The 22,940-nt window shown below is 44.8% G+C and overlaps 1 protein-coding gene across 5 annotated transcripts in view; it reads right to left on the bottom strand.

The window, feature by feature from the left end:
- Positions 1-22,940, bottom strand: part of DZIP1L (DAZ interacting zinc finger protein 1 like) — a 44,253-nt gene that overhangs the window by 9,583 nt on the left and 11,730 nt on the right. For all 5 annotated transcript variants that reach the window (XM_043595321.1, XM_043595319.1, XM_043595318.1 and 2 more), the window contains 10 exons: positions 20,894-20,978; positions 16,776-16,897; positions 15,940-16,101; positions 12,453-12,581; positions 7,640-7,702; positions 6,277-6,417; positions 3,964-3,994; positions 2,873-2,926; positions 2,397-2,530; positions 469-661 (listed from right to left, as the gene is read on the bottom strand). In XM_043595321.1, the coding sequence (XP_043451256.1) occupies positions 469-661; positions 2,397-2,530; positions 2,873-2,926; positions 3,964-3,994; positions 6,277-6,417; positions 7,640-7,702; positions 12,453-12,581; positions 15,940-16,101; positions 16,776-16,897; positions 20,894-20,978 (1,114 nt within the window). The remainder of the gene's footprint in view (positions 1-468; positions 662-2,396; positions 2,531-2,872; positions 2,927-3,963; positions 3,995-6,276; positions 6,418-7,639; positions 7,703-12,452; positions 12,582-15,939; positions 16,102-16,775; positions 16,898-20,893; positions 20,979-22,940) is intronic.

Genomic DNA, 22,940 nt, shown 5'->3' with positions numbered 1-22,940 from the left:
AGGGTGTGTCAGCAGGCAGACCTCACCCAGCCTCCCACAGCTCTGGAGCAGACTTTGCATTTGATCCCTTTTGCCCCTGCCTGCAGCCCCAGTGCTCTCAGGCCTTGGGCCCTCTCCCAGCACTGACATCCCTGGCTTCAGGGCCAGAAACTGTGTTCCTCTCTGTTGGAGCCAAGTTCAACTTGCGGTCAAAGCAAGTAAACCTGCAAAGTAGGGGCAGCAAGCTCAGGGCTAACCACAGGCTCTAATGCCGGCTCTCCTCCAGCTTCCCTGGGTGACCCTGGGGCCCACTCCTTGACCCTGTTTCCCCCAAAAGAGGACTTTTGGACTCAGTCACCTGCAAAGACACTGCCATCTCGCTCTTTCAAGCAGTGCCCTGCTGGAGGCAGAAAGCACACCCTCCTCGTGTGCAAACAAGCCTGGACCCTCTCAGCCCCAGCCCCCAAGCAAGCCCTCTGACCAGCTCACCTGGAGCCCCGCTGTCCAACTGGGATGCCGGGGCCATGTGTCTCTGTCTCTGCTTCACTCTACTGGTGGCTTCCTTGACAAGCTTTTCCCTCAGACTCAGAAATTCAGAAAACCTCCGTGCCTTCTGCTCCCGCTGGGCTCTCAGGAGGGACTCGAGGTGTCTGAGAGTTTGAAAGGGGATTCCCTTTGCATCCTAGAAGAGACAGAAGTTCCCCCTTTGGAGACAGAAGTTCCCCTAAGCCTCTCGCACCTGCTGCTGGCCTGGGAGTCACTGTGCTCAGCACCCAGTGCTTTCTGGAAGAGGATGGGGTGAGCGTCAGAGCAGGGTGGGCAGCGGTTGCACACGCTGCAGGAAGTGTAATGGTTTAGGGTCTGGGAGCTGCATCAAAACGTGCATGGCAAGACGATGCAATGGGGCTACGCACAACTCCATCGACATCACAGCTTCTGGGGCTCAGGTGGGACATGCCCTTCCGCCACCCCACTCATGTGAGGACAGAGACCAGAGCTTGCTCCTTTTGTACCTCATTTGTACCTCATAACCACCATCATGCCAGACGGGTTGTCCTCTGTGCCTAACAATGTGTGAAAAATGAACTGCAGGGACGCCTGGTGGCTCAGTCGGTTAAGCATCTGACTTCGGCTCAGGTCAGGATCTCATGGTTCGTGGGTTCAAGCCCTGCATCAGGCTCTGTGCTGATAGGTCAGAGCCCAGAGCCTGCTTCAGATTCTGTGTCTCCCTCTCTGTCTGCCCCTCCCCCGCTCATTCTCTCTCTCTCTCTCTCTCTCTCTCTCTCTCTCTCTCTCTTAAAAATGAATAAACATTTTTCTTCCAAGACCTACTGGAAGTTGCTTGGGCTTTTGACATCCACCCAGAGCCTATAAGGATTCATTCAAGGTTAGAAAGAAATGTTTTAGGGGGCACCTGGGTGGCTCAGTCAGATAAGAATCTGACTTCGGCTCAGGTCATGATCTCACAGTTCGTGAGTTTGAGCGCCACATCGGGCTCTGTGCTGACAGCTCAGAACCTAGAGCCTGCTTTGGATTCCATGTCTTTCTCTCTCTTTCCCCTGCTTGCACTCTCTCTCTCTCTCTCAAAAATAAACATTTAAAAAAAGTTTAAAAAAAGAAATAAATGGGTTTTTAAAAATTTTTTTTAAATGTCTATTTTTGAGACAGAGGGAGACAGAGTGCAAGCAGGGGAGGGGCAGAAAGAGAAGGAGACACAGAATCTGAAACAGGCTCCAGGCTCTGAGCTGTCAGCACAGAGTCCAACACGGGGCTTGAACCCATGAACCGTGAGATCATGACCTGAGCCGAAGTCGGGCGCTTAACCGATTGAGCCACCCAGGCACCCCAGAAAGAAATGTTTTAATCAAATCTGATCATAGGGCCAAAGTTAGATGGAACAGTAGTTGAAAACAGTCAAAGGTTAGTGTTTTTATTTAATCAAATATGTCATCGATGCCTTTAATGATAAAATGCATGCTCTGGTTAAACACGGGCATGAGGGTCCCAGACATAGCTTTCACTGCCTGCCTCACCCACCGCCACTTGCTGAGTGCCGTGGCCACGTGTGCCACTGATGATGGACACTTCACCCAAGGAACCCTTTCAGAGGGCAGACTGAACCAATTAAATTCCCTCTGTCAGAAATAGACACAGATGAGTGGAGAGCACAGAAAGGTCAGGATGCAGGGCGACACCCCAAGAAACCACTGGAAACAGAGAAGAGAGACCACATTGCTGCCGTGCAGTGAGGGGAAGCTGTGTGGGCTCATGTTCCTGGGTATGAAAGGCACCCCAGTTGAAACAAATAAGACGAATACGCCTACACTGTAAAGAGCAATCAAGCATCTGTCAGGTTAAGAACATCGTGTGTCTAAATGATAGACAGCAGCCCTCACAACAGTAGCCCGGGATCTTACTCTCTTTATCCCCATGCTTTCCAGCTTCTCTTCCAAGGTGTCCTCCAGGATTGGCCTGAACTGCATCAGCAGGGTGGGGTTTCGCCTCAGCGCTGCCAGCACCTTCTGCTGTCCGTCTCCGGAGTCCTCTAACTCTGCAGCACAAGACAATGACCAAGGTGAGAGGAGGTGAGACAGGCACACGGGACAGGCTACGCATCAGATGCCATTCCAAATCCTGCCTCCACACACCTGCCGGCTCTGTGACTCTGGGCAAGTCGCTGACCCATCGGTGGACCATTTAGATCGCATGTTAGTGCCTGTGTGTAACGTGCCTGGCACACACAAGGGCTTCAGAAATACTTATTTCCTTGTCCCTACTTCTCCTCCCCCCCAGCTTCAGTAGCCAGACACGGTGAAGTAGACACAAACTAAACAATGAAGAGGACAAATCTGTATCCTGCATTAGACACCAGGGAAGGAAACTAAGACCTCACCTTCCTCGGAAGAGTCCTCCTCTGTGTCCATAGCCTTCGGGCCCTTGTGGATCCCTGAGAAGAGCAGGAACAGTTAGTGTGGCCTCAAAGCCCTGGACCCTATCCCTGACCCAGAGGAAAGCATGGGACACGACATGAGTGTCAGCAAGAAGGGGTAAGCCCTCCAGTTGTTTCTTTACCCGGGATGGAGCCATGGTCACAAACACTGACACGGGGAGCCAGAAAGACCAGAGTTCACACAGTCCAGCCCTGCCCAACCAGCTGTGCACAACACGGGGAGTCCTGGAACCTCGCCAAGCCTCAGTCTCCTCATCTAGAAAATGAGGATGATAATGCCCAGCCCACATTAAATTGTGGGGACAGTGTAATGAGACCATGAATCTAAAGTGCTCGGCGAAGCCCTTGGGAAGGTTGGGGCTGCAGGGACAGTGCTTCTCTGAACTGCTTGCAAAGCTGGGAAAGAAACGTCTGACCTAGAGGCAGGGGTTGGGAAGAGACGTGTGGATTTGCAAGAAAAGGCAGAAGAGAGGCTGAAGAGCTAGGACAGAAGAAGTGGGATGGAGCAGGAAGGGCCAGGTTTCATAAGGGGCTGGCCAGGGCTGTCCAGGCAGGGGCAGTGCCCTGCCAGTTACTGTCTCCCTTTAGAGGCCAGCACATGCACTCCCGCACACAGCACAGCAGAGGAAGACAGCATACTCCCTAAACTGGCCACATTCACACTGATTTGGGGACAACATGCTATCCCCTGGGAGCAAGGTAAAAGTTGATGGTCCAAACTGCAGACGTGATGAGTTAGAAAGAAACTTTTCCCAAACCCTGCTCCATCCATCACTGCCCCCAGGATCCTCACCCTTCCCCATGTCTCCACCACCCTACAGAGAAGAGCAGGCCAGGTAAGAATCCACCGCAGGCTGGAGCCCTATATGTCCCAGAAGAAAATATCTTCTTGCCCTCCCTCACCCAGCCGAAGAGCCTGACAGCACATGTCCCCTGAGCTGCTGTCACCACCACCACCACCCTCATTCTCCAAATTGACTGGTGGGGAACAGGAGAGAGAAGAGGACAAGACAAAACACCCCGTGCAGGCTTACCCTCCTCCTTCCTCAGAGACATGGTCTGGATCTACAAAGATGTGGAAGAGAGCAGGTTACAGCCAGCAGGGGACTCTACTCTGAGCAGTGCCTCTGCCTAGCACCATAAAGAAGGGACAGCCACTGTTTCCGTGCCTCCCCCTGGGAGCGAGGAGCTCAAAGTACACTGCCCAACAGCATCTCCATAAGTGGGGGGAGGGGGGTGGCACCAAGGCTGGATGGCAGCAACCAGCATGGCATCGTGCTGCCATTTCCCCTGGTGGGAACGCGCCCCCCCCCCTTCAGAGAGGGACTGTGATTTGAAGGGCAGGAGCCCCATGCAAGCTGAGGGGGACAGGGACACAATCAATACTTTTGGTACAATTGGTGGACAACCAGGGCAAGGTAGGCTCCCTCCCACGACGGGGGCATCTGAGCTGAGTGCCCCCTGGGAGGAAGGAGGAGTGATGTGGACGGTCACTAAACTGTCTGCACGGCCCCCCTCCTCTTCATCCTCCTTCCACATAGCTGCACATGGGACAGCTGCTTGTGAGTATGTGACCCCCCCCACCCCCCACAGAGCTGACTGTCTAGGTTTGGGAGGAGAACTCTGAACTGATAACATGTGAAGTCAAGAGCCAGTGGCAGCCAACTGGTTTTGGTTTGGGTTTTGTTTACTTGTTTGCTTGTTTGTTTTGCCACATGGGACAGATATGAAGTGAAAGGTGATCTTCAGAATAAAAGAAAAAAATTGCAGCAGATACACAGAACAGAGGTACACAGCAAAGGAAAACCCCTGACCACATTCATGTATCTGGTTCCAGTTTATTCCCAGGCTCAGCTGCTCTCCTGCCATGAACTCTGTGAGATACCCCGTCTACCCTAATGACAAATTCCCTCTTCTGCTTAAGCTTGAGTTGTTTATTATCTACCAATGAATGACACATCCAATGTCCATTTCCAAATGTTTCCTCCCTTGTCTACCTCTATTCTAGAGACTGTAAAACTAATTACTTGCTTTCTAACCTTCTTTGCAGCTGTAGTTGCCCATGTAATACAGCTTTGATTGATAAAACATAAGCAAAAGTCTTACAAAGGGGCCTTTTCATCCACTTCTTCTATTGAATATGGTTGTGATGGTTGGAGCTATGGCAGCCATCTTGCAATTGTGAGAGTCAAGCATGAGAACAGAAGTCAACACACTGAAGATGGTAAAAAGAAAAACAGCCTGGATTTCCAATGGCATAATTTTGCTGCTAAACCAAGGCCATCAACTGTCACCTCTTTTACAATGAAAATAACCCCCTATTGACCTATTCTAAATCCATGTTTAACCAATGAGCTCCTAAGTGAAATATTTGCAAACAAGAGTTCTGGATAACAGAAGGAAGAGATGTCCAGACTGGTCCTGAGGTGGCCACAGCAGTGAAGCTAAGTGTTTGCAGAGGTGGGAGGAGGGGCTGTGCAGTAAAAAGAAAAGCAGCAAGGGACGGGGTTAGACACCTGGCTGAAATATGGCTGGGAAAACAGAAGAGCACAAATAGCCAGCGTGCAGGAACAAGAAGACTGAACTAGATAGTGACAGGAAGTGCTGTGCCTAGAGAATCTGTGTGGAGGGTGGTATCAGAACCATGGCAAGGACCTGAGGCCACAGAGGGGCCCCTCTGAGGACAGATACACTTCTCTGCTGACCTGGAACTCAGAAGGGGGAGCTGAGCCTGAGCAACAGGTGCAGAGTCTTGGGGCCAGTTTTAAGAGAGAGGCATTCGTGAGTAAGTGACTTCTCATCATACCAGTTTATCTGACGACCTCACCAGAGGGTGTTCACTTATGAAAAGGGTATTGGGTAGGAAATTATGTCTGTAGACACAGTGAAAAGAACACAGGCTGTGTACTCCACTGCCTGGCCAGGGCTGAATCCTCCCCTGGCTCTTACAGGGTGTCCGATGTGGATGCAAGACAGGCACTTGACTTCTCCAGCCGGTTGCATCATCTGTCAAGTGACAATGAGGAGGCAGCAATATCTGCCTTGAAGAGTGAGGTTTAAATGAAGTACTAAGCCAAGTATCCACCAGGTGACTGTCCTTAGATGGTCTCTGATTTTAGTGTGAACCCAGTAACACAGCCCCTAAGGACAGCAGGCACATCTTCGGCCTGGAAAAAGACAGGCTGCATCCTCACCATTCTGTGCCCCTGAAGCCTGAGGACCTTTCTCTCTCCTTAATGAGCCTGACTAATGAGACCAGTGCCAGTAGTGAGTCCCAGAGAAGGGAAGGAGATCCTCGCAGAGGTCGAGGGGCACCGAGGCCTGGCTGGGAAGAGGGACAGACCTACCATCTCTTCCTGGGAGGTGATGAGCCTGGCTTGTTCCTGGAGCTGGGCGCGGAGAGCACTGATCTGGCGCTGGGCCTGGGCGGCTGCTTTCCTCTGATCCTGAGACAGGGAGGCCTGGAGCCTCTCATTCTGCTCCTGCAGCTGGTGGGCACAGGAGAGTCAGTCACATGTCCGCAGGGACCTATGGCTGCCCAGGATCTGCAGGGCCTGCACCTGTAGGCAAACACTGGCCGGAGTTTCACCTGAAGCAGGGGAGGGGGCTGCCAGACCTGGACAGGTGGCTTTCTAAGAAGATTGACTACTGTCCACGCTTCACTCAAGGGAAAATAAGAATTGAACTCAGGCCCCTAAGATCAGGGCAAAAAGGCTCTCTGTCCAGTGTGACTGCGTACTGAAGCCCAGTCAGATAACCTGAGGCCATTCAAAAGTCCTCAAATTGTGTTTTTAGGTAAAAACAAAAGGTGAAGGAAATATGGTCACATGCTGTTGTAAGAGCAGAGAGAAGATGATATTACTTATGTTTGCATAAAGAAACTTTAGAAAACTACACTAGAAAGCAATAAAAGTCAGCTGTGGGGTGGGTTTTGGGGGCAGGTAGATGGAGATGGGGAGGAAGTGAACCTTAATATATCTCAGCACACTTTGCTGAGGGTACCTTAACATATTTCTTCTGCTTTTTGAATAAATTTAAGTGTATTGCCCATTTTAAAACATCTTAAATAAAATAAAACCACCAAGATGGAAATTACAGGAATTGGGGGTGTCTATCACGTGCCAGCCTCTGATCTGAGACTTTTAACTTCTGAGCTTTCTACAGGCAGAACATAGGGCTCTTGTTAATTGGCTTCCTCCTCAATTTGCTTTCTTCTCAGGGGCGTTTTCATAGAAGCTGTTTTCTCGGCCTGAGGCCTGCTGCTCTCTGTTCCCTGGTCTCAGTATCTGAGCCCTTCCATTTGGGCTCCCTCTGAACTACAGCTGAGGTCCACAGCCACCTGCTTCTCTCCTGGGTGGGGTTTCAAAGAAGGGCCCAAACATGAAAGGACCAGGCAATTCATCAGAGGGTATCAGCACAACCCTCCTCGCAGAGCCTGAAGGGGTCCCTGCAGAGAGGACCGCAGTGTAAAGCAGGTGTTGGGTTCAGAAGAAAAGGCCAGGGGGCCCTACTCCTGGCCTGGGAGGCTGCTGTCTAGGCAGCGGACCAAGGCCTTCTCTGTATGGAGGGGAGTCAGCCGCCAGGAACTGTGTCAGCAACAAAATACCTGCCAACAAGTTCGAGAGGAGTAGGGGTGAAGGATGGGGGTGCCATAGGATGAGAGGAGGTCACAGGAAACCAAGCTCCCCCAGACCCCCCGAGGAGGGCTACCTCTCGCTTCTGAGCTGCGTGCTCTCCCTGCAGTTCCTTCATTTTTCTCTTCCATTCTGTTTTCTGGAAAAGATAAAAGTTTGTCAAAACTTTTGTCAAAACTACCTCTAGATGTTAAAATATAGTATGGGGGGCACCTGGGTGGCTCAGTTAGTTAAGCATCTGACTTCAGCTCAGGTCATGATCTCACGGTTCGTGGGTTTGAGCCCTGCATCGGGCTCCATGCTGACAGTGCTGAGCCTGCTTGGGATTCTCTCTCTCCCTCTGTCTCTGCCCCTACCCTGCTCATGCTCACTCTCTCTCAAATAAATAAACTTTAAAAAATAAATTAATTAGATAAAATATAGTATAAAGCAACAGGAATTAAAAAGTACTGGCCCATAATTAGGCAGAGTAGTGAGAAGAAAGAAAGCCCAGACAAAGATGGGGGAGAAAAATGGAAGCTTAGTCTGGAGAAAGATAGATTATTGACAAATGGAGTTCAAGAGGTAGTTAAACTGCCTAGAAAAAAAAAATGAACTTGAATCTTTATTTCATATCTTAAACCAAAATAAATTTTAGGTGGGTCAAAGATTTAAACTTAAAAAATGGAAGTTACATCAGCAAGACCGTACAATAAGAAGTTCCAGCTCTCAAACCCTCCACAGATGAGAATTCCTTTATGGGAGCCCACAAACCCAGCTGAGAGCTTCCAGCACCTCAATGGAGCAAAAACACCTGAGAATAGATGCATTCCAGAGAAGTTTCACTTTACCTGCATCAGCTCTCCCTCAAGGTGGCACAGCTCAGTGCCAAGGGAGACCTCCTCAGCCCACAATTTTTCCCACGGGGGAAGGGGACAGAGAGTGAGCACCCACTGCCCCAGCCTTGCAGGATGCTGCCCGGGAGGCCCGCTTCTGTCCCACCCCTCTCAGAACTGAGGGAAAGAGCACAGCTGACTCAGCTTGTGGCGCTGGCACACGGATCTCAACAACCAGCCACAGATCCAACTGGACACCAGCTGGTGTAAGTGAGAAGTAAATGTACAGAGTAGTTATATGCAATTGATATTAAGTTGTTATCAGCTTAAAACAGACCGTTGTCCTAGAAGATGTTTTATGTAAGTTTCATACTAATCACAAAAACCTACAGCAGATATGCAAAAGATAAAGCAATCAGAGCATACCACTACAAAATAAAACCATCAAATCAAAAAGGATGGCAGCTGGGGCCTCTGGGTGGTTCAGTGGGTTGAGTGTCCAACTTCGGCTCAGGTCCCAATCTTGCAGTTCGTGAGTTCGAGCCCCACGTCGAGCTCTGTGCTGCCAGTTTAGAGCCTGAAGCCTACTTCAGATTCTGTGTCTGCCTCTTCCCCTCTCTCTCTGCCTCTTCGTGCTCTCTCTCTGTGTCTCCCTCTCTCTCTGCCTCTTCGTGCTCTGTCTCTGTCTCAAAAATAAGTGTTAAAAAAAATTCAAAAAAAAAAAAAAAGAATGGCAGCAAGAGAGGAGGAAAGGAACAAAGTAACTACAAAAATCTGAAAACAATTAATAAAATGGCAATAGTTAGTCCTTACTTATGAATAATTACTTTAAATTTAAATGGATTAAATTCACCAGTCAAAAGACAAAGAGTGACTGAATGGACTAAAAAAATAAGATCCAGCTGTGTGCTGCCTACAAGAGACTTACATTAAGGGCACACTTGCAACTGAATGGATGGAAAAAGATACTTCACACAAATGGTAACCAAGAGAATAGGGGTAGCTTCACTGCTGTCAGGCAAAAAAGACTTTAAGTAAAAAACGGTTACAAGAGACAAAGAAGATCACCACATAATGATAAAGGGGTCCATTCATCAACAGAATATAACAATGTAAATATATATGCATCCAACGTCACAGCACCTAAATATATAAAGTGAATATTAATACAACCAAAGGGAAAAATGGCAGCACAGCAAGAGCATTAGGCCTCAATAGCCCACTTTCAACAATGGAGAGATCCAGACAGAAAATCAATAAGGGAACACTAGACTTGAACTGTATGCCAGACCAAATGGACCAAACATATACAGAACATTCTACCCAAAAGGAGAACAATATTTTGGGATAAAATATTTTGCAAACCATATTATCTGGTAAGGGGTTAATATCCAAAATATAAGGAACTTAACTCAATAGCAGGGAAAAAAATTAAATGGACAAAAGACCCGAATAGACATTTCCCCCCAAAAGGCCTATAACATCATTAATCAGCAGAGAAATGTAAATAAAACCACAATGAGATATCACTTCACACCTGTCAAGATGGCTGTTATTTAAAAAAAAAAAAAAAAGATAAGCGTTGGTGAGGATGCGAAGAAAAGGGAACCCTCATACACTGTTGGTGGGAATGTATATTGACACAGTTATTATGAAAAACAGATTGGAAGTGCCTCAAAAAATTAAAAATAGAGTTACTCATTTCCCCTGGGGTATCTCCCAGGTGTGCATGAGGTATACTTGTTAATAAACTTGATTGCTTTTCCTGTTGTTAAAAGAAAAAAATTAAAAATAGGACTACCATATAATCCAACAATCCCACTTCTTGATATTGATCCAAAAAAACTGAAATCAGGATCTCAAAGAGATACACTCCCATGTTCACTGCAGCATTATGAACAGTAGCCAAAATAGGGAAACCTAATAATCCATTGGTAGATGAATGGATAAAGCAAATGTGGAACATACATACAGTGGAATACTATTCATCCTTAAAAAAAAGAAATCCTGCATCAACATGAATGAACCTAGAAGGTATCATGCTAAGTGAAATAAGTCAGGCAAGAAAGACAAATACTGTATGATCTCAGTTACGTGTGGAATCCAAAATAGTCAAACTTACAGAAACAGAGACAGAATGGTGATCACTAGAAGTTAAAACAGGGAGAAAATGGGGAAGTTATGGTCGAAGGGTACAAAGTTCATTATGCAAGATATATATGCCTGGTACATAATACATGCATGGTATCTGTTGAATGTATGGGTGTGTAGAATTAAAAACCTTATAACCTAAACATGCATGCTAAAAAATTCCTCATTCATATACAGTATCACCACAATGTATCACTAAAACTTATACTTGGAAAGACACCAAAATGTTAAAATTGAATATATTTTTGAATGTCAGGACTGTGGATAAATTTTTCTCTTTTGGCCTCTTTTTGTTCTTTCTTTAGATTTTTATGAGTATGTGTAATGTGTGGTTGGTTTTTTTTTTTGAGTATATATAACTTTTAAGTTGTAGGAAAATTTTTAAAAGCTCTAAAGAGCAGTTTTCAATTTCCTAAGAATATCTCTGTGTGTGAGAAACACTGGGATAATCTTTTTCGAAAAGTGTTTATTACGGAGATTTCTCATATAAACAAAAGTATAGAGAATATAGAATAATGGAGTCCCATATACCACCACCCAGCTTCAGTGATTAGCAATTATGGCAAATCTTGTCTTATTTATACCCCATCTACTCCCACCCCCAAGACTAGGTTGTTTTAAAGCAAATTTCTAATATCATATCATAAATATCTACTCAATTGTATTGTATACTTTGCTGAGAAAGTAGATCTGATGTTAAGTGTTACTGCCATACACACAAAGAAAATAAAATAAAGAGTGGAAGGAAACTTTGGGAGGTGATGGATATGACTGTGGCCTGATGGTGGTGAGGGTTTCAAGGGTGAGTTCTTATCCCCAAACTCACTGAGTTGTATACATCAAGCATGTACAACTTTTCACATGCCAATCATATCTCAGTAAAGTGGTATGTATGAATGAATAAATAAGGCCATAAAAGCACTACAAGAAAACACAAAAATATTTTCTTTTTAAACATCAGAGTGGCCATAAACAAACTGATGATTTGATCATTTTGACCACATAAACATTATTAATTTTGTATGACCCAAACCACGATAAAGAAAATTGAAAGACCAGTGTTAAGGGAAAAATAAGTATAAGAATAACAGAGGGCTGGGTTCACTTCCATATGTTACAAACTCACAAAAACCGGGAAGGAAAATTAGGCAAAAGGATGTGAACAGAGGTCATAGAAAAAAATTAGCTTCCCTTACCGGGAAACTTGTGAAAGGAGACATCAAGCAGTAGAAATATTTTACTGCTGTTAGTTAGACTTTAAGCTCTTTCTTCACAATGTTAGAGAAGCAGAAACAGAAGCACAACCTGATTTAGTAACGATCCCCATTGCCCTTCCTTGCCGTGGGATTATCAGTGATTTAGACCCTATCTCGCTGCATCATTGCACGATTCATCCAGGGGTGGCCAGAGCCGCCTCCTGCCGGCTTATGAGAGCAGACTGTGCACCAGCCTCTCCAATGCCATACCCAGGGACCTCACGGTGGTAGCACGAAATCAGAGATGGCGGGAAATTCTACACCATGGAAAATGGCAGCTGCTACCTATTAAAGCAGAGAGCCGTTGTTAAATATTTACCATCACATCACTAGACCCATCCCAAATACCTTCAAATCCAGAAGATTTGTTTCCAACTGGGTTGGAATCAAAATGAGAGTAAAGGCGCCCAATAAGAGACACAACTGTATGTGTTCTGAAAAGATCCCAAGCAAACCTGATACTGTACCATCTGTATCACCAGCCCCACCTTAAGCCCCAGCCCCAAGCCTAAGAATCCTATTCCATGATTCCATGTATTGGCAGAAGGTCTGAAAATGTAGAATTTGATGTCTTTCAGCTTCCGTAACACCACAGGGCGAAACTAAGAAACTTTGTTGGAAGACAACCTGGCTGGCGGCAGAGGAAAAGCATGAGACGTTAGCTCACCTGCATTTCCATCATCTCCTTCAGGGCCCGGAGTTCCTGAGTCTGCCTGAGTCGCTCCTCAGACTCCTCGTCCCGTAGTGACCCGAGGTTGGACTCCATCATATTGTGGGACTGCAATGCCTGCAGTTTCTGAAAAGGCCGGGACACAGTTTTATTTAGATGAAGATCTAGTCTTGATGTTGTCTTTTACACCTTGAGCAATGTCAAAAAGGCACACCTTACCCAACCACAAAGTCCAAGCTGTCCTCACCAGATATCTACATCCCTGCAAACACACCCACAAGTGAGCATTCCCCTTCCCCAGGGTTGAGAGCTCAGTGCTTACACAGGAGAAGCAAGTTCCCGTGGAAGAACAGAATTTGAGAACATAATTTCAATAGCACTAGCATTCTGCTGCATTCAAAATCCGGAGCTCACTAGACAGCTGCCCCCTTTCCTCTTCAGTCTCAAATAGGCTGAAGAGAATCAGACTCCTATGGCCTTTGGGAGGGTCTCGGGTACTCTGGACCATTCCCTGAGGACTCCTGTCCCTCCTCCCACAAAAAAATCCTGGTTGTCACCAACCAGACCTGGCTTTGTGTGGCTTGGAGTGGTATCACCCATACCTAATGATTCCTCAGCTAGCTGCGTGTAATCTGAAGGAAATCTGCGTGGATCTGAAGGATCCACAGGAAAGTGGATCCGAGAGAAGAGGCCTTTCCACCTATGGCTATATTTTTAAATATATCACTGCTGTATTCACAAAATTAAATCATCTCCATCTCTATTATTTTATACAAAACTCGTAAGACCCATTAAAGCTTTCAAGAACTGCAAGTCCCTGAGTTTAACCTGATACCATTCTTGCTAATCTTTAACTCTTCTCTATTGCTAAAGCAATATCCGGTCCAAATGTTAACCATTTCTAAACCCCTTGAGTATTTTCATAGAGTCAAATGCTTTATTAAGTGTATGCACAACCCTCGGCTTCTCGTGTGTCATTTCTGCCTTCACCCCAATATTTATGATGCCCAGAGAGCTGGCTCTCTCGGCATATGACAAACCGGCATGGTGATTTCCATTCAAATGGGTACTCCTTTGGCCACTGGATTTACCCTACATCTTATCTCTCTTCAGTCAGGCAACTCAGCCAAAGTAAGCTCACAGACTTCTGTACCAGGGGGGAAATTTTGAGGAGAAACATCTTCAAAAAGTATTTCCCTCTACCCAATGGGGCTCCTGGGTGGCTCAGTCAGTTGAGCGTCCGACTTCAGCTCAGGTCATTATCTCACGGTTCGTGGGTTCGAGCCCCACATCAGGCTCTGTGCTGACAGCTCAGGGCCTGGAGCCTGCTTCAGATTCTGTGTCTCCCTCTCTCTCTGCTCCTCCCCTGCTCACACTCTGTCTCACTCTCAAAAATAAATAAAGATTAAAAAAAAATTTTTTTTTAAGTATTTCCCTCTCATTGGCCCTCCTGACAGCAAGGGAAATCTTTTGTTGTGTTATGAGGTAGACTGTCTTACAGTGTTATTCACACTCACTCTAACCGAAATCTTCTCTCTTTCTCCCCAGAATTAGAAAAAAAAAATAACAAAGTAATTATCCAAATACACTGAGAATTTGGGTCTCCAGTTTGGTTCCCATAATAAAAGTAAAATAATGAAATGTCACATGAGAGGGGACAGGGAGAGACACACAAACACAAAAACACAGCATATGCAATCCTACAGAGAAAAGACAAATAAAAAATAAAAAACAGAAAAATGATGTTCCAGTTTAGGGAAATGTGATCCAAGTTAAAAAGAAACCATGGATGGTAATTATGTCCTCACTCACCAAAACTTAGAATTTCCTAGCCAAAAGTAACCCTCTGACCTTTGATGGGGTGGTTTCTGAACAGTAACTCCAAATTCAAATCAATACCTATCTATCAAACATCCAGTCAGCTAGTGCCGTGTCAGGGGATGAGAGTCAGCAGGGCGCACGCCAGCTCAGGGAAGATGGGTGTGGAGCTGGGGGGGGGGGGGGGGTAGGGCCATGAGGTCCATATGGTGGGGAAGCATCTTATCTCCCACAAATCGTTCCTGACCACACTGCAGGGAGGGCTTAAGTCACTACAGACACACACACACACACACACACACACACACACACAGCTCTCATCTCAACCCCACAGCCACCCCTATCCTTGGCTTCCCATCTCAGATTGAGATGATGGACCACCCAAGACTCCAAGCATATCCTATGACAAGCCCCTTCTGGAAAAGTTGTCAAGGTATTCCTTTAGCAAAACATGGAATGACTATGAGAAATGCAGACAGTTCATTTTCAAAAACAAGAAATGATTCTCCTTGATGTTAGAAGGACCAATAAGAGCTCGATACATTCTGAAAATATTTCTCCTCAAAACTTTTTCCCTGATATGGTTTTAGTCATACAGGTTTATATAGGAAGATACAGTCTAGAGATAATCTTTAATAATGTTTTCTTGAATGAACTTAACAGTATATCCATTAGAAGAGCAGAGGCGTACAAGTTTAAAAAGTTAAGTTCAAATCCCAGGTCTACCTCTTAGTAGCTGTGTGACCTTGAGCACGTTATGTGAACCCCAGTGTCTTCACCTGTAAAGGAGGAATGATAATAGTGTTGTTTTAAAAAAAAAAAAAAAACTTTTAAAAATAAATTATAAACCAGGGGCACCCGGGTGGCTCAGTCGGTTGATCGTCCAACTTCGGCTCAGATCATGATCTCATGCTTCGTGGGTTCGAGCCCCACGTCGGGCTCTGTGCTGACAGCTCAGAGCCTGGAGCCTGCTTCGGATTCTGCATCTCCCTCTCTCCCTGCCCCTCCACCACTCGCACTCTGTTTCTGTCTCTCAAAAAGAAATAAACATTAAAAGAAAATAGAAAAGAAATTATAAACTAATAATGTGCCTACTTTGAGAATGTTACGGTTGTTTTGTTGTTGTGAGAATTAAAAGTTAATGTATATAAAGTGTTCTGCACAGGGGCTAGAAACCAGTTAATACACTCAGTAAATCTTACTATTATGCATGATCTCCACAGACCCCAACAGGGTGCCTAGCATATAGCCAGTGCTCAGCAAATACCCATTAAGAGAAAAATGCATTCATTCAAACTTTGCCTCATAGCTCATCCAGTGACAAAAGAAAGCCCTTTGCAAAAATAAAGATAATGTCTAGGGAGTTTCTACTATATACCAGACAATGTTAAGTGCTGTCTACGTGTTAATTTAACCATTTCAGCAACCTGTCGTACAGAAGAGAAACTGAGGCACAGGAAAGTTAAGTAACTCGCCTAAGGTCACACAGCCAATATGTGATAGAGCAGGGATTCAATCCCTGGCAGTGGCCTCTGATATCCAGCCTCACAGTGTATTAGCTCCCAATGGCAGAGGAAATAAAACGAGTACAAACGAAGAAATGAATTTTGAGAACAAATAAACATATTTTCGGCAAAAGAACACTGAAAGACTTTGTGTTGGGTACCTCTTCTAGAGTTGAGTTATGGTTGGCAACACTTTTAAATTCATCCCAAAATAATTTTTTTAGCTTGTCTATTTCCTCATATAGCGTGGCCCTCTCTTTTTCTTTCCATTCATCAAATTCTTTCTTAGCTTCTATCTCCTTCTGACGAGCAATCTCTGCTTCCTGGAAAGAAAAACAGGAACAATAGAATCACTAATTCTACATCATGGCAAACATTTACTGAGAAACTGCTAGGGCCCCTTGTCTGTGCAAGTCACTCTAGAGACCAAAGAAGATTCGTCCTACTGTTTGGACATGGAGTGAGACAAGTCTTCTCTGAACTATAAAGTCCCTTGACAATAGAGATCTTTTTCTCTCTCTTTATGATCCTGGCATAGTTGGTGCTCAATAAATGGATGCTGAAGAAATGAATGAAGAATAAAGAAATGAAGGAATGAGTAAGGCAAGATTACAGATTTTCATTCTACAATTATCTACTAAGTATGTCCTCGAGACTGGACTTTGGAGTTTATCCAGTCTTGGCTTTCAAAAAGCCAAGTAGCATTGTAGTGTAAGAAGTTAACATTCAGGTTCAAACGCCTTCAGAGGATGCTGAATAGGGCAGAAAACAGCAATTCTCTCTCCTACTTTTGGCCATACAGATCTGGGAAAACAACTGGATTTTCCTTTGCAGATAACCTAAGATCATTTGCCACAACCAAGAAGATGCCATCCTAGCTCTGACTCCCAGCTCCAGGAAATCAGCGAGACTTCTGGTCCTGTGAGACACCCGTGGATGATGGGTCTCCTGCATGAGACTCGAGCAAGTCTCCCTGGTGTTTCCACTCCGTGCCCACCTGGAGCTGCCGGAGCCTCTCGGCCTCCCTCTGGGCTTCCAGCTCCCCTTGGGTCCATTTTAGTTTGGCCCGAAGCTCCTCCAGTATCTCCTCCACTGGCTGTTCCTGCTGCTTCTGCTTCCCTGTGGGCTCCATGCAAAGATAGGGTGACCGGGTTAAGTCAAAAAGTTAATGGAGTGCAGTTCGTCGCCTATGCAATCAGTCACACCTCAGTCTGAGACCAGTTTGCCACTCCCATTGGATACTGACCACAAGGCAAATGACATAACCTCCCTGGCCCTCAGTTTCCCCAAATTGGAAAGAGGAGATAATAACAGCACCTAATTCAGAGGGTTGTCATGAGGATGAAATGTGACAGTGCAAAGTGCTTAGCATAGTGCTTGGCATGACCACTCAATAAATGTGAACTATTATTGTCATTTAAAGTAACTATTTTGACAGTACTAACACATGCAAATGTAAAAGCAAAATTGATAGAGTAACAGAAGCAGAATACCAAATGGCATGTACACGGTGATTATCAATACAAAGAACATATCTATGCATCCTCACAGCCATCAGAGAGGAGTTTAAAGTAGTGAAAATAATTGTAGTTTTAAGTTCCCTTTTTTTCAGAAATACGTATAGTAGTAAGTTTCAAGTGAAAAAAAAAAAAACAGCATGCATTATGAAGGAAACTTTCAGCCAAAGTTTTTTAAGTGTATACTTCAAACTTTCTAAGATTAAACAATAAAAGAATGAATTATTAGGGCGCCTGGGTGGCTCAGTCTGTTGAGCGTCCGGCTTCGGCTCAAGTCATGATCTCGCGGTCTGTGAGTTCAAGACCCATGTCGGGGCCTGGAGCCTGCTTCGGATTCTGTGTCCCCCTCTCTCTTTGCCCCTCCCCTACTCATGCTCTGTCTCTCTCTGTCTCAGAAATAAACATTAAAAAAATTTTTTTTAAAAAGAATGAATTATAAAAGAACATTCTAACTAAACCACATACAGATAAACCAATGAAAAAGACAATTGTACTTGTACAATTGTTATAATTTATTTATTTATTTTTTTTGACAGAGAGAGGGCACAAGTGAACAAGGATGGGGAAAGAGAGAGAGAGAGAGAGGGAGACAGAGAAGCAGGGCTCGTGTTCACAGGATGTGGGCTTGAGCTCACCAACCATGAGATCATGACCTGAGCTGAAGTCAGATGCCTAAGGGACTGAGGCACCCAGGCACCCACATTTGTTACTTTTCAAAGTACCTTTAGTGACTATTAGATAGATGGTACTGTTACTAAAACTCTAGGGGCGCCTGGGTGGCGCAGTCGGTTAAGCGTCCGACTTCAGCCAGGTCACGATCTCGCGGTCCGTGAGTTCGAGCCCCGCATCGGGCTCTGGGCTGATGGCTCAGAGCCTGGAGCCTGTTTCCGATTCTGTGTCTCCCTCTCTCTCTGCCCCTCCCCGTTCATGCTCTGTCTCTCTCTGTCCCAAAAATAAATAAAAACGTTTAAAAAAAAAAATCTAAAACTCTAAGTCTTTCTTTGAAAAGAGAGATGGTCTTTCTCAGACTGTACTTTTTGGAAAGAAGCAATTTTAGACACAGTAGAAATTAATTTGGGTTAACAAAATGATTTAGGATGATATGAAATAGGAGAGTGGAGATATCTGAAGAGCCATATCTGCCTGAGAATAAAAAGGTCATGAATATTAATTTAGCAAAAGTTGCCTTAAGAACATATTTTCCCTCTCCTTCAGCACTTAACCTTAAGAAAATAATAAGGAATATGCCCAAAGATTTGCATATAAGAATGTTGATCAAGTGATTTATAACAAGGAAATTTATGAGTAACCCCTATAAAGTATGTAATAATTTAATCGTGAAATAAATTATGATAGCTGCATGATGGGATATTATTCAGCAATTAAAAATCATGTTTTCCAAGATGCCTGAATGACACTGGAAAATGTGATATATTTTTAATTAAAAATAAGCAATAGGGGAGCCGGGGTGGCTCAGTCGGTTAAGCATCTGACTTCAGCTCAGGTCATGATCTTGTGGTCTGTGAGTTCAAGCCCCGAGTCAGGCTCTGTGCTGACAGCTCAGAGCCTGGAGCCTGTTTCAGATTCTGTGTCTCTCTCTTTCTCTCTCCTCCCTCGCTCATGCTCTGTCTCTCTCTTCTCAAAAATCAATAAACGTTAAAAAAAAATTTTTTTAAAGCAATAGTCACAACCACATACTGTATGATTACATATGTACACAGGAAAATAATAACAGAAAACACACCAAAATACTAAGTAGGTGATGTTGTCGATGGTTTTTATTTTCTCTTTTCTACTTTTCTGTATTTAAATTTTCCAGGTCAAAGGCATTTTTTCCAATTTTTTTATTGTGGTAAAATACACATAACATAAAATGTAGCATCTTAGCCATTTTTTAAAATTTATTTAGAGAGAGAGAGAGAACGTGCATGAGCAGGGGAGAGAGGCAGAAGGACAGAGAGATAGAATCTCAAGCAGGCTCCATGCTCAGCACACGGCCCTGGGATCATGACCCGAGCTGAAATCAAGAGTTGGAAACTCAACAACTGAGCCACCCAGGAGCCCCACTTCTTAACCCTTTTTAAAGGTACAGCTCAGAGGTATTAGTACATTCATAATGTTGTGTAACCATCACGACCATCCACTTCCATAACTCTTTTCTTCTTGTAAAACAAAAACTCTGTATGCTTTAAATAACTTCCCATGGTCTCCCCCCCCCAGCCCCTGGCAACCACCATTCTACTGTCTGTTTGTATGAATTTGACTACTCTAGATATCACATAAGTAGAATCATACAGTATTTGTCCTTTTGTGGCTGACTTACTTCACTTAGCATAATATCCTCAAGGTTCATTCCTGTTGTAACATGTTACAGAATTTCCTTTCCTCTCAAGGCTGAATAATATTCCCTTGCTTGCATAGACCACATTTTCCTTCTCTATTCATCTGTCTGTGGACAGTTAGGTGCTTCCACATCTTAGCTACTGTGAATAATGCTGCCATGTACCTCAGTATACAGATATCTCTTCAAAGACCTATCTTTTCATCAGAAAAATTCATTTAAGAAGTAGAAAATCTGTTTTCCTTTAGCAGCCTCCAAAGTAGAATCAAAAATAATTAGATATCTAATAAATGCATCACAACTAGATAAATGGTACTGTTTTAAAACTCTATGGGGCGCCTGGGCGGCTCAGTTGGTTAAGCGTCCGACTTCGGCACAGGTCATGATCTCATGGTTTGTGAGTTCAAGCCCCGTGTCGGGCTCTGTGCTGACAGCTCAGAGGCTGGAGCCTGCTCGGATTCTATGTCTCCCTCTCTTTCTGCCCCTCCCCCACTCACTCTCTGTCTCTCAAAAAATAAATAAATGTTAAAAAAAATAAAATAAAAACTCTAAGTCTGCTCTTTGGAGAGGAAATTAAAATGAAAAATACGAAAAAGGTTTTACTTAATGGAATTTTTAGATTTATATTGTATGATTTATATTTTCATATCTGTATTTATTTTATTTGTTAGCAGCTATTTGTTATGTCACATATTAAAATATTAACATCCATTAAAAATGGATATAAAGTATGCAAATCTCTCTATGGAGAAACATACAGCCTTGCTACTCCTTTTGGAATTTGAAATGATAAAATTAAAGTGATTAAGTCATAATAAGCTCATGTACATACAGAGTTAAAGAACCAGTCTAACTGCTTATTAACCCCTTTTAAGCTCATTCACAGTTAGCATCAGAGAAGAGCAGATTCACAGAAGGTTGGGAGGTAAGGACCCTTCCAAGTCACCCCATTTGACTGCCCAATTCACAGCAAAGGCCACTGAGACTCAGAGGGAGGGGCAATGACCGTGGTCACATGGTAGAAAGGGATAAAGCTAACACTGGAACCCACTGTCTGACTCCCTTTTTCTCTACACACATTGTCAGAAACCCTCCCAGGCCCATGTGGGATGGATCTCCCCAGTGTGGACGATGGGATCACCTCCTCCTCTACTGGATGATGAGGCCTGAGGGCAGCTGTGGTGGTGTATGTGCCCCACACCCACTGAAGACCAGCCCAGGCCCTTCCACGGTCCCAGGAGGGCCACCTGGACTCACCACCTTCTGCCACACCCGCATGCCTGCGCTGGATATGGCCCCGGAGAAAGGTGGCGTTCATGAACGTCTTGTCACACAGGTGGCACTGCACGGAAGGCAAAGAGTGGGAAGTGTGGTATCAGATCACCTAGCTCAGCCTGGGGTTCTCCCGAGATCAAAATTCCCATCTCTTTGGGACCCCTGGGCTGCTTCAGAAATGAAGGATTCGATTTGAACACGACCAGTACCCTGGGGAGCTGTGAGTGCTGACTGGGTATTTGATGATACTGAGGAGTTTTTGTTGGTTTTTCAAAGGCGTGATGATGGTCTTATGTCTATGTTTAAAAGTGGGAGTCCTTGGGGCGCCTGGGTGGCGCAGTCGGTTAAGCGTCTGACTTCAGCCAGGTCACGATCTCGCGGTCCGTGAGTTCGAGCCCCGCGTCAGGCTCTGGGCTGATGGCTCAGAGCCTGGAGCCTGTTTCCGATTCTGTGTCTCCCTCTCTCTCTGCCCCTCCCCCGTTCATGCTCTGTCTCTCTCTGTCCCAAAAATAAATAAACGTTGAAAAAAAAAAATTAAAAGTGGGAGTCCTCACCTTTTAGAGATCCATACTGAAATAGTTAGAGATAACACCATATGTCTAATACAGCCGAATGTAATGCAGGACTGGGGTAAGTGGGTAGGGGAACATACGAAAAAGCATTGGCCAGGGTTGATAATGAGTGGGCTGGGTAGTGCACAAATAAAGGCTCATTACCATACTCCCTCTTTTGTACATGTTTACATTTTTTCACAGTAAAAAGTTAAGAAAAAACAAAAACAATATCCAGGTCCTACCCCAGGGCTGAGGACCACCAGAGCATAGGACAGCAAATAATAGTATCTCTAATTCTGCTTCACTCTCCTCAAGCATTTCAGACCCTACCAATCTTTCACATCATCTTTTCACTGTAAAACTTCAAAAATTTTCCAACACAACTTTGCAGGCGGCCAATCCTACTCAATCAGACTAAGAGGGTCTATCTTTACACAAATGTGACGGAAACTGTCAGCTGTCCCCTGATACCTATTGCCCCTTTTTTCTTAGTTTTAGAAACCCTGATTTTTAGCTGGTCATGACGTTAATGAGAATAAACACTATAAGTTCCAGCCTCCCTTGCAACCAGGTATGGCCATGTGACTACATTCTGGCCAATGACATGTAAGCAGAAGTGACAGATGCAACTTCTAGAAGGTGTCGTCAAAGAGTCATGATAGGACAGTAGCCACTCCTTCTTCCTCTGACAACAGAACCCCCGTTTTCTTCTGGGGAATTACCCTGTCCTTTACTATCCAGCCATGGACTTTGGTCAATCCCCAGCTCCATGGTGGGACATGTGACTTAGACCAAAGCCAGTTACAGCCCTGAATTCCCAACCCTGAGCTCACCAACCGAGATGGGTAGGAGACCCAAACACAGCCAAATACAGGAGACAGTGAAATACTAGCCAGGTTTCTGGGACCAAAGTAGGCCCTCTATCATGCCAGCCTTGAATCTGGGAAAATCAGATGCTAGCATTGCGGTGGCCCAACATGCTACCACACAGACAGCAGCTTTCTAAGAATGGAACCCACACTGAGGAAGAGTCGCCAAGAGCCACAGATAAACTAAATTCTAGTGTCACTGTCTGATTCCAAGGACAACCCATACCTGAGTCCCACCATGGCTCTGGATTTTTCAGTGAAATTAACCAATAAATTCCTTATTGGCCTAAGCCAACTCAGACTGCTGTTTTGTCACTTACTACTAAAAGATTCTGACCCTTTTTATCATAATTGACATTATATTAGTTATATCAATTACCATTCAATTAATATTGCACCATATATTCCTTCCATCCCACCACCCACCCCTAAACTATGAATTTCTTGAAAACTTGAATGAACATGACTTGTGCCTGCACCCTCAGAACTCGGCACAGGGCCTGGCCACCATGACAATTCACCAAACTGCAACTGTCCCCAGTCCACACTTTCCATGCAGCTGCAAATGTTCAAATGCCACTCTGGATAATGAACTGTCACTTGGCT

This window comes from Prionailurus bengalensis, chromosome C2, assembly GCF_016509475.1.
Source record: "Prionailurus bengalensis isolate Pbe53 chromosome C2, Fcat_Pben_1.1_paternal_pri, whole genome shotgun sequence".
Lineage (NCBI taxonomy): Eukaryota > Metazoa > Chordata > Mammalia > Carnivora > Felidae > Prionailurus > Prionailurus bengalensis.
Note: the sequence above shows the minus strand (reverse complement) of the source record. Positions and strands in the feature narration are given on the sequence as shown.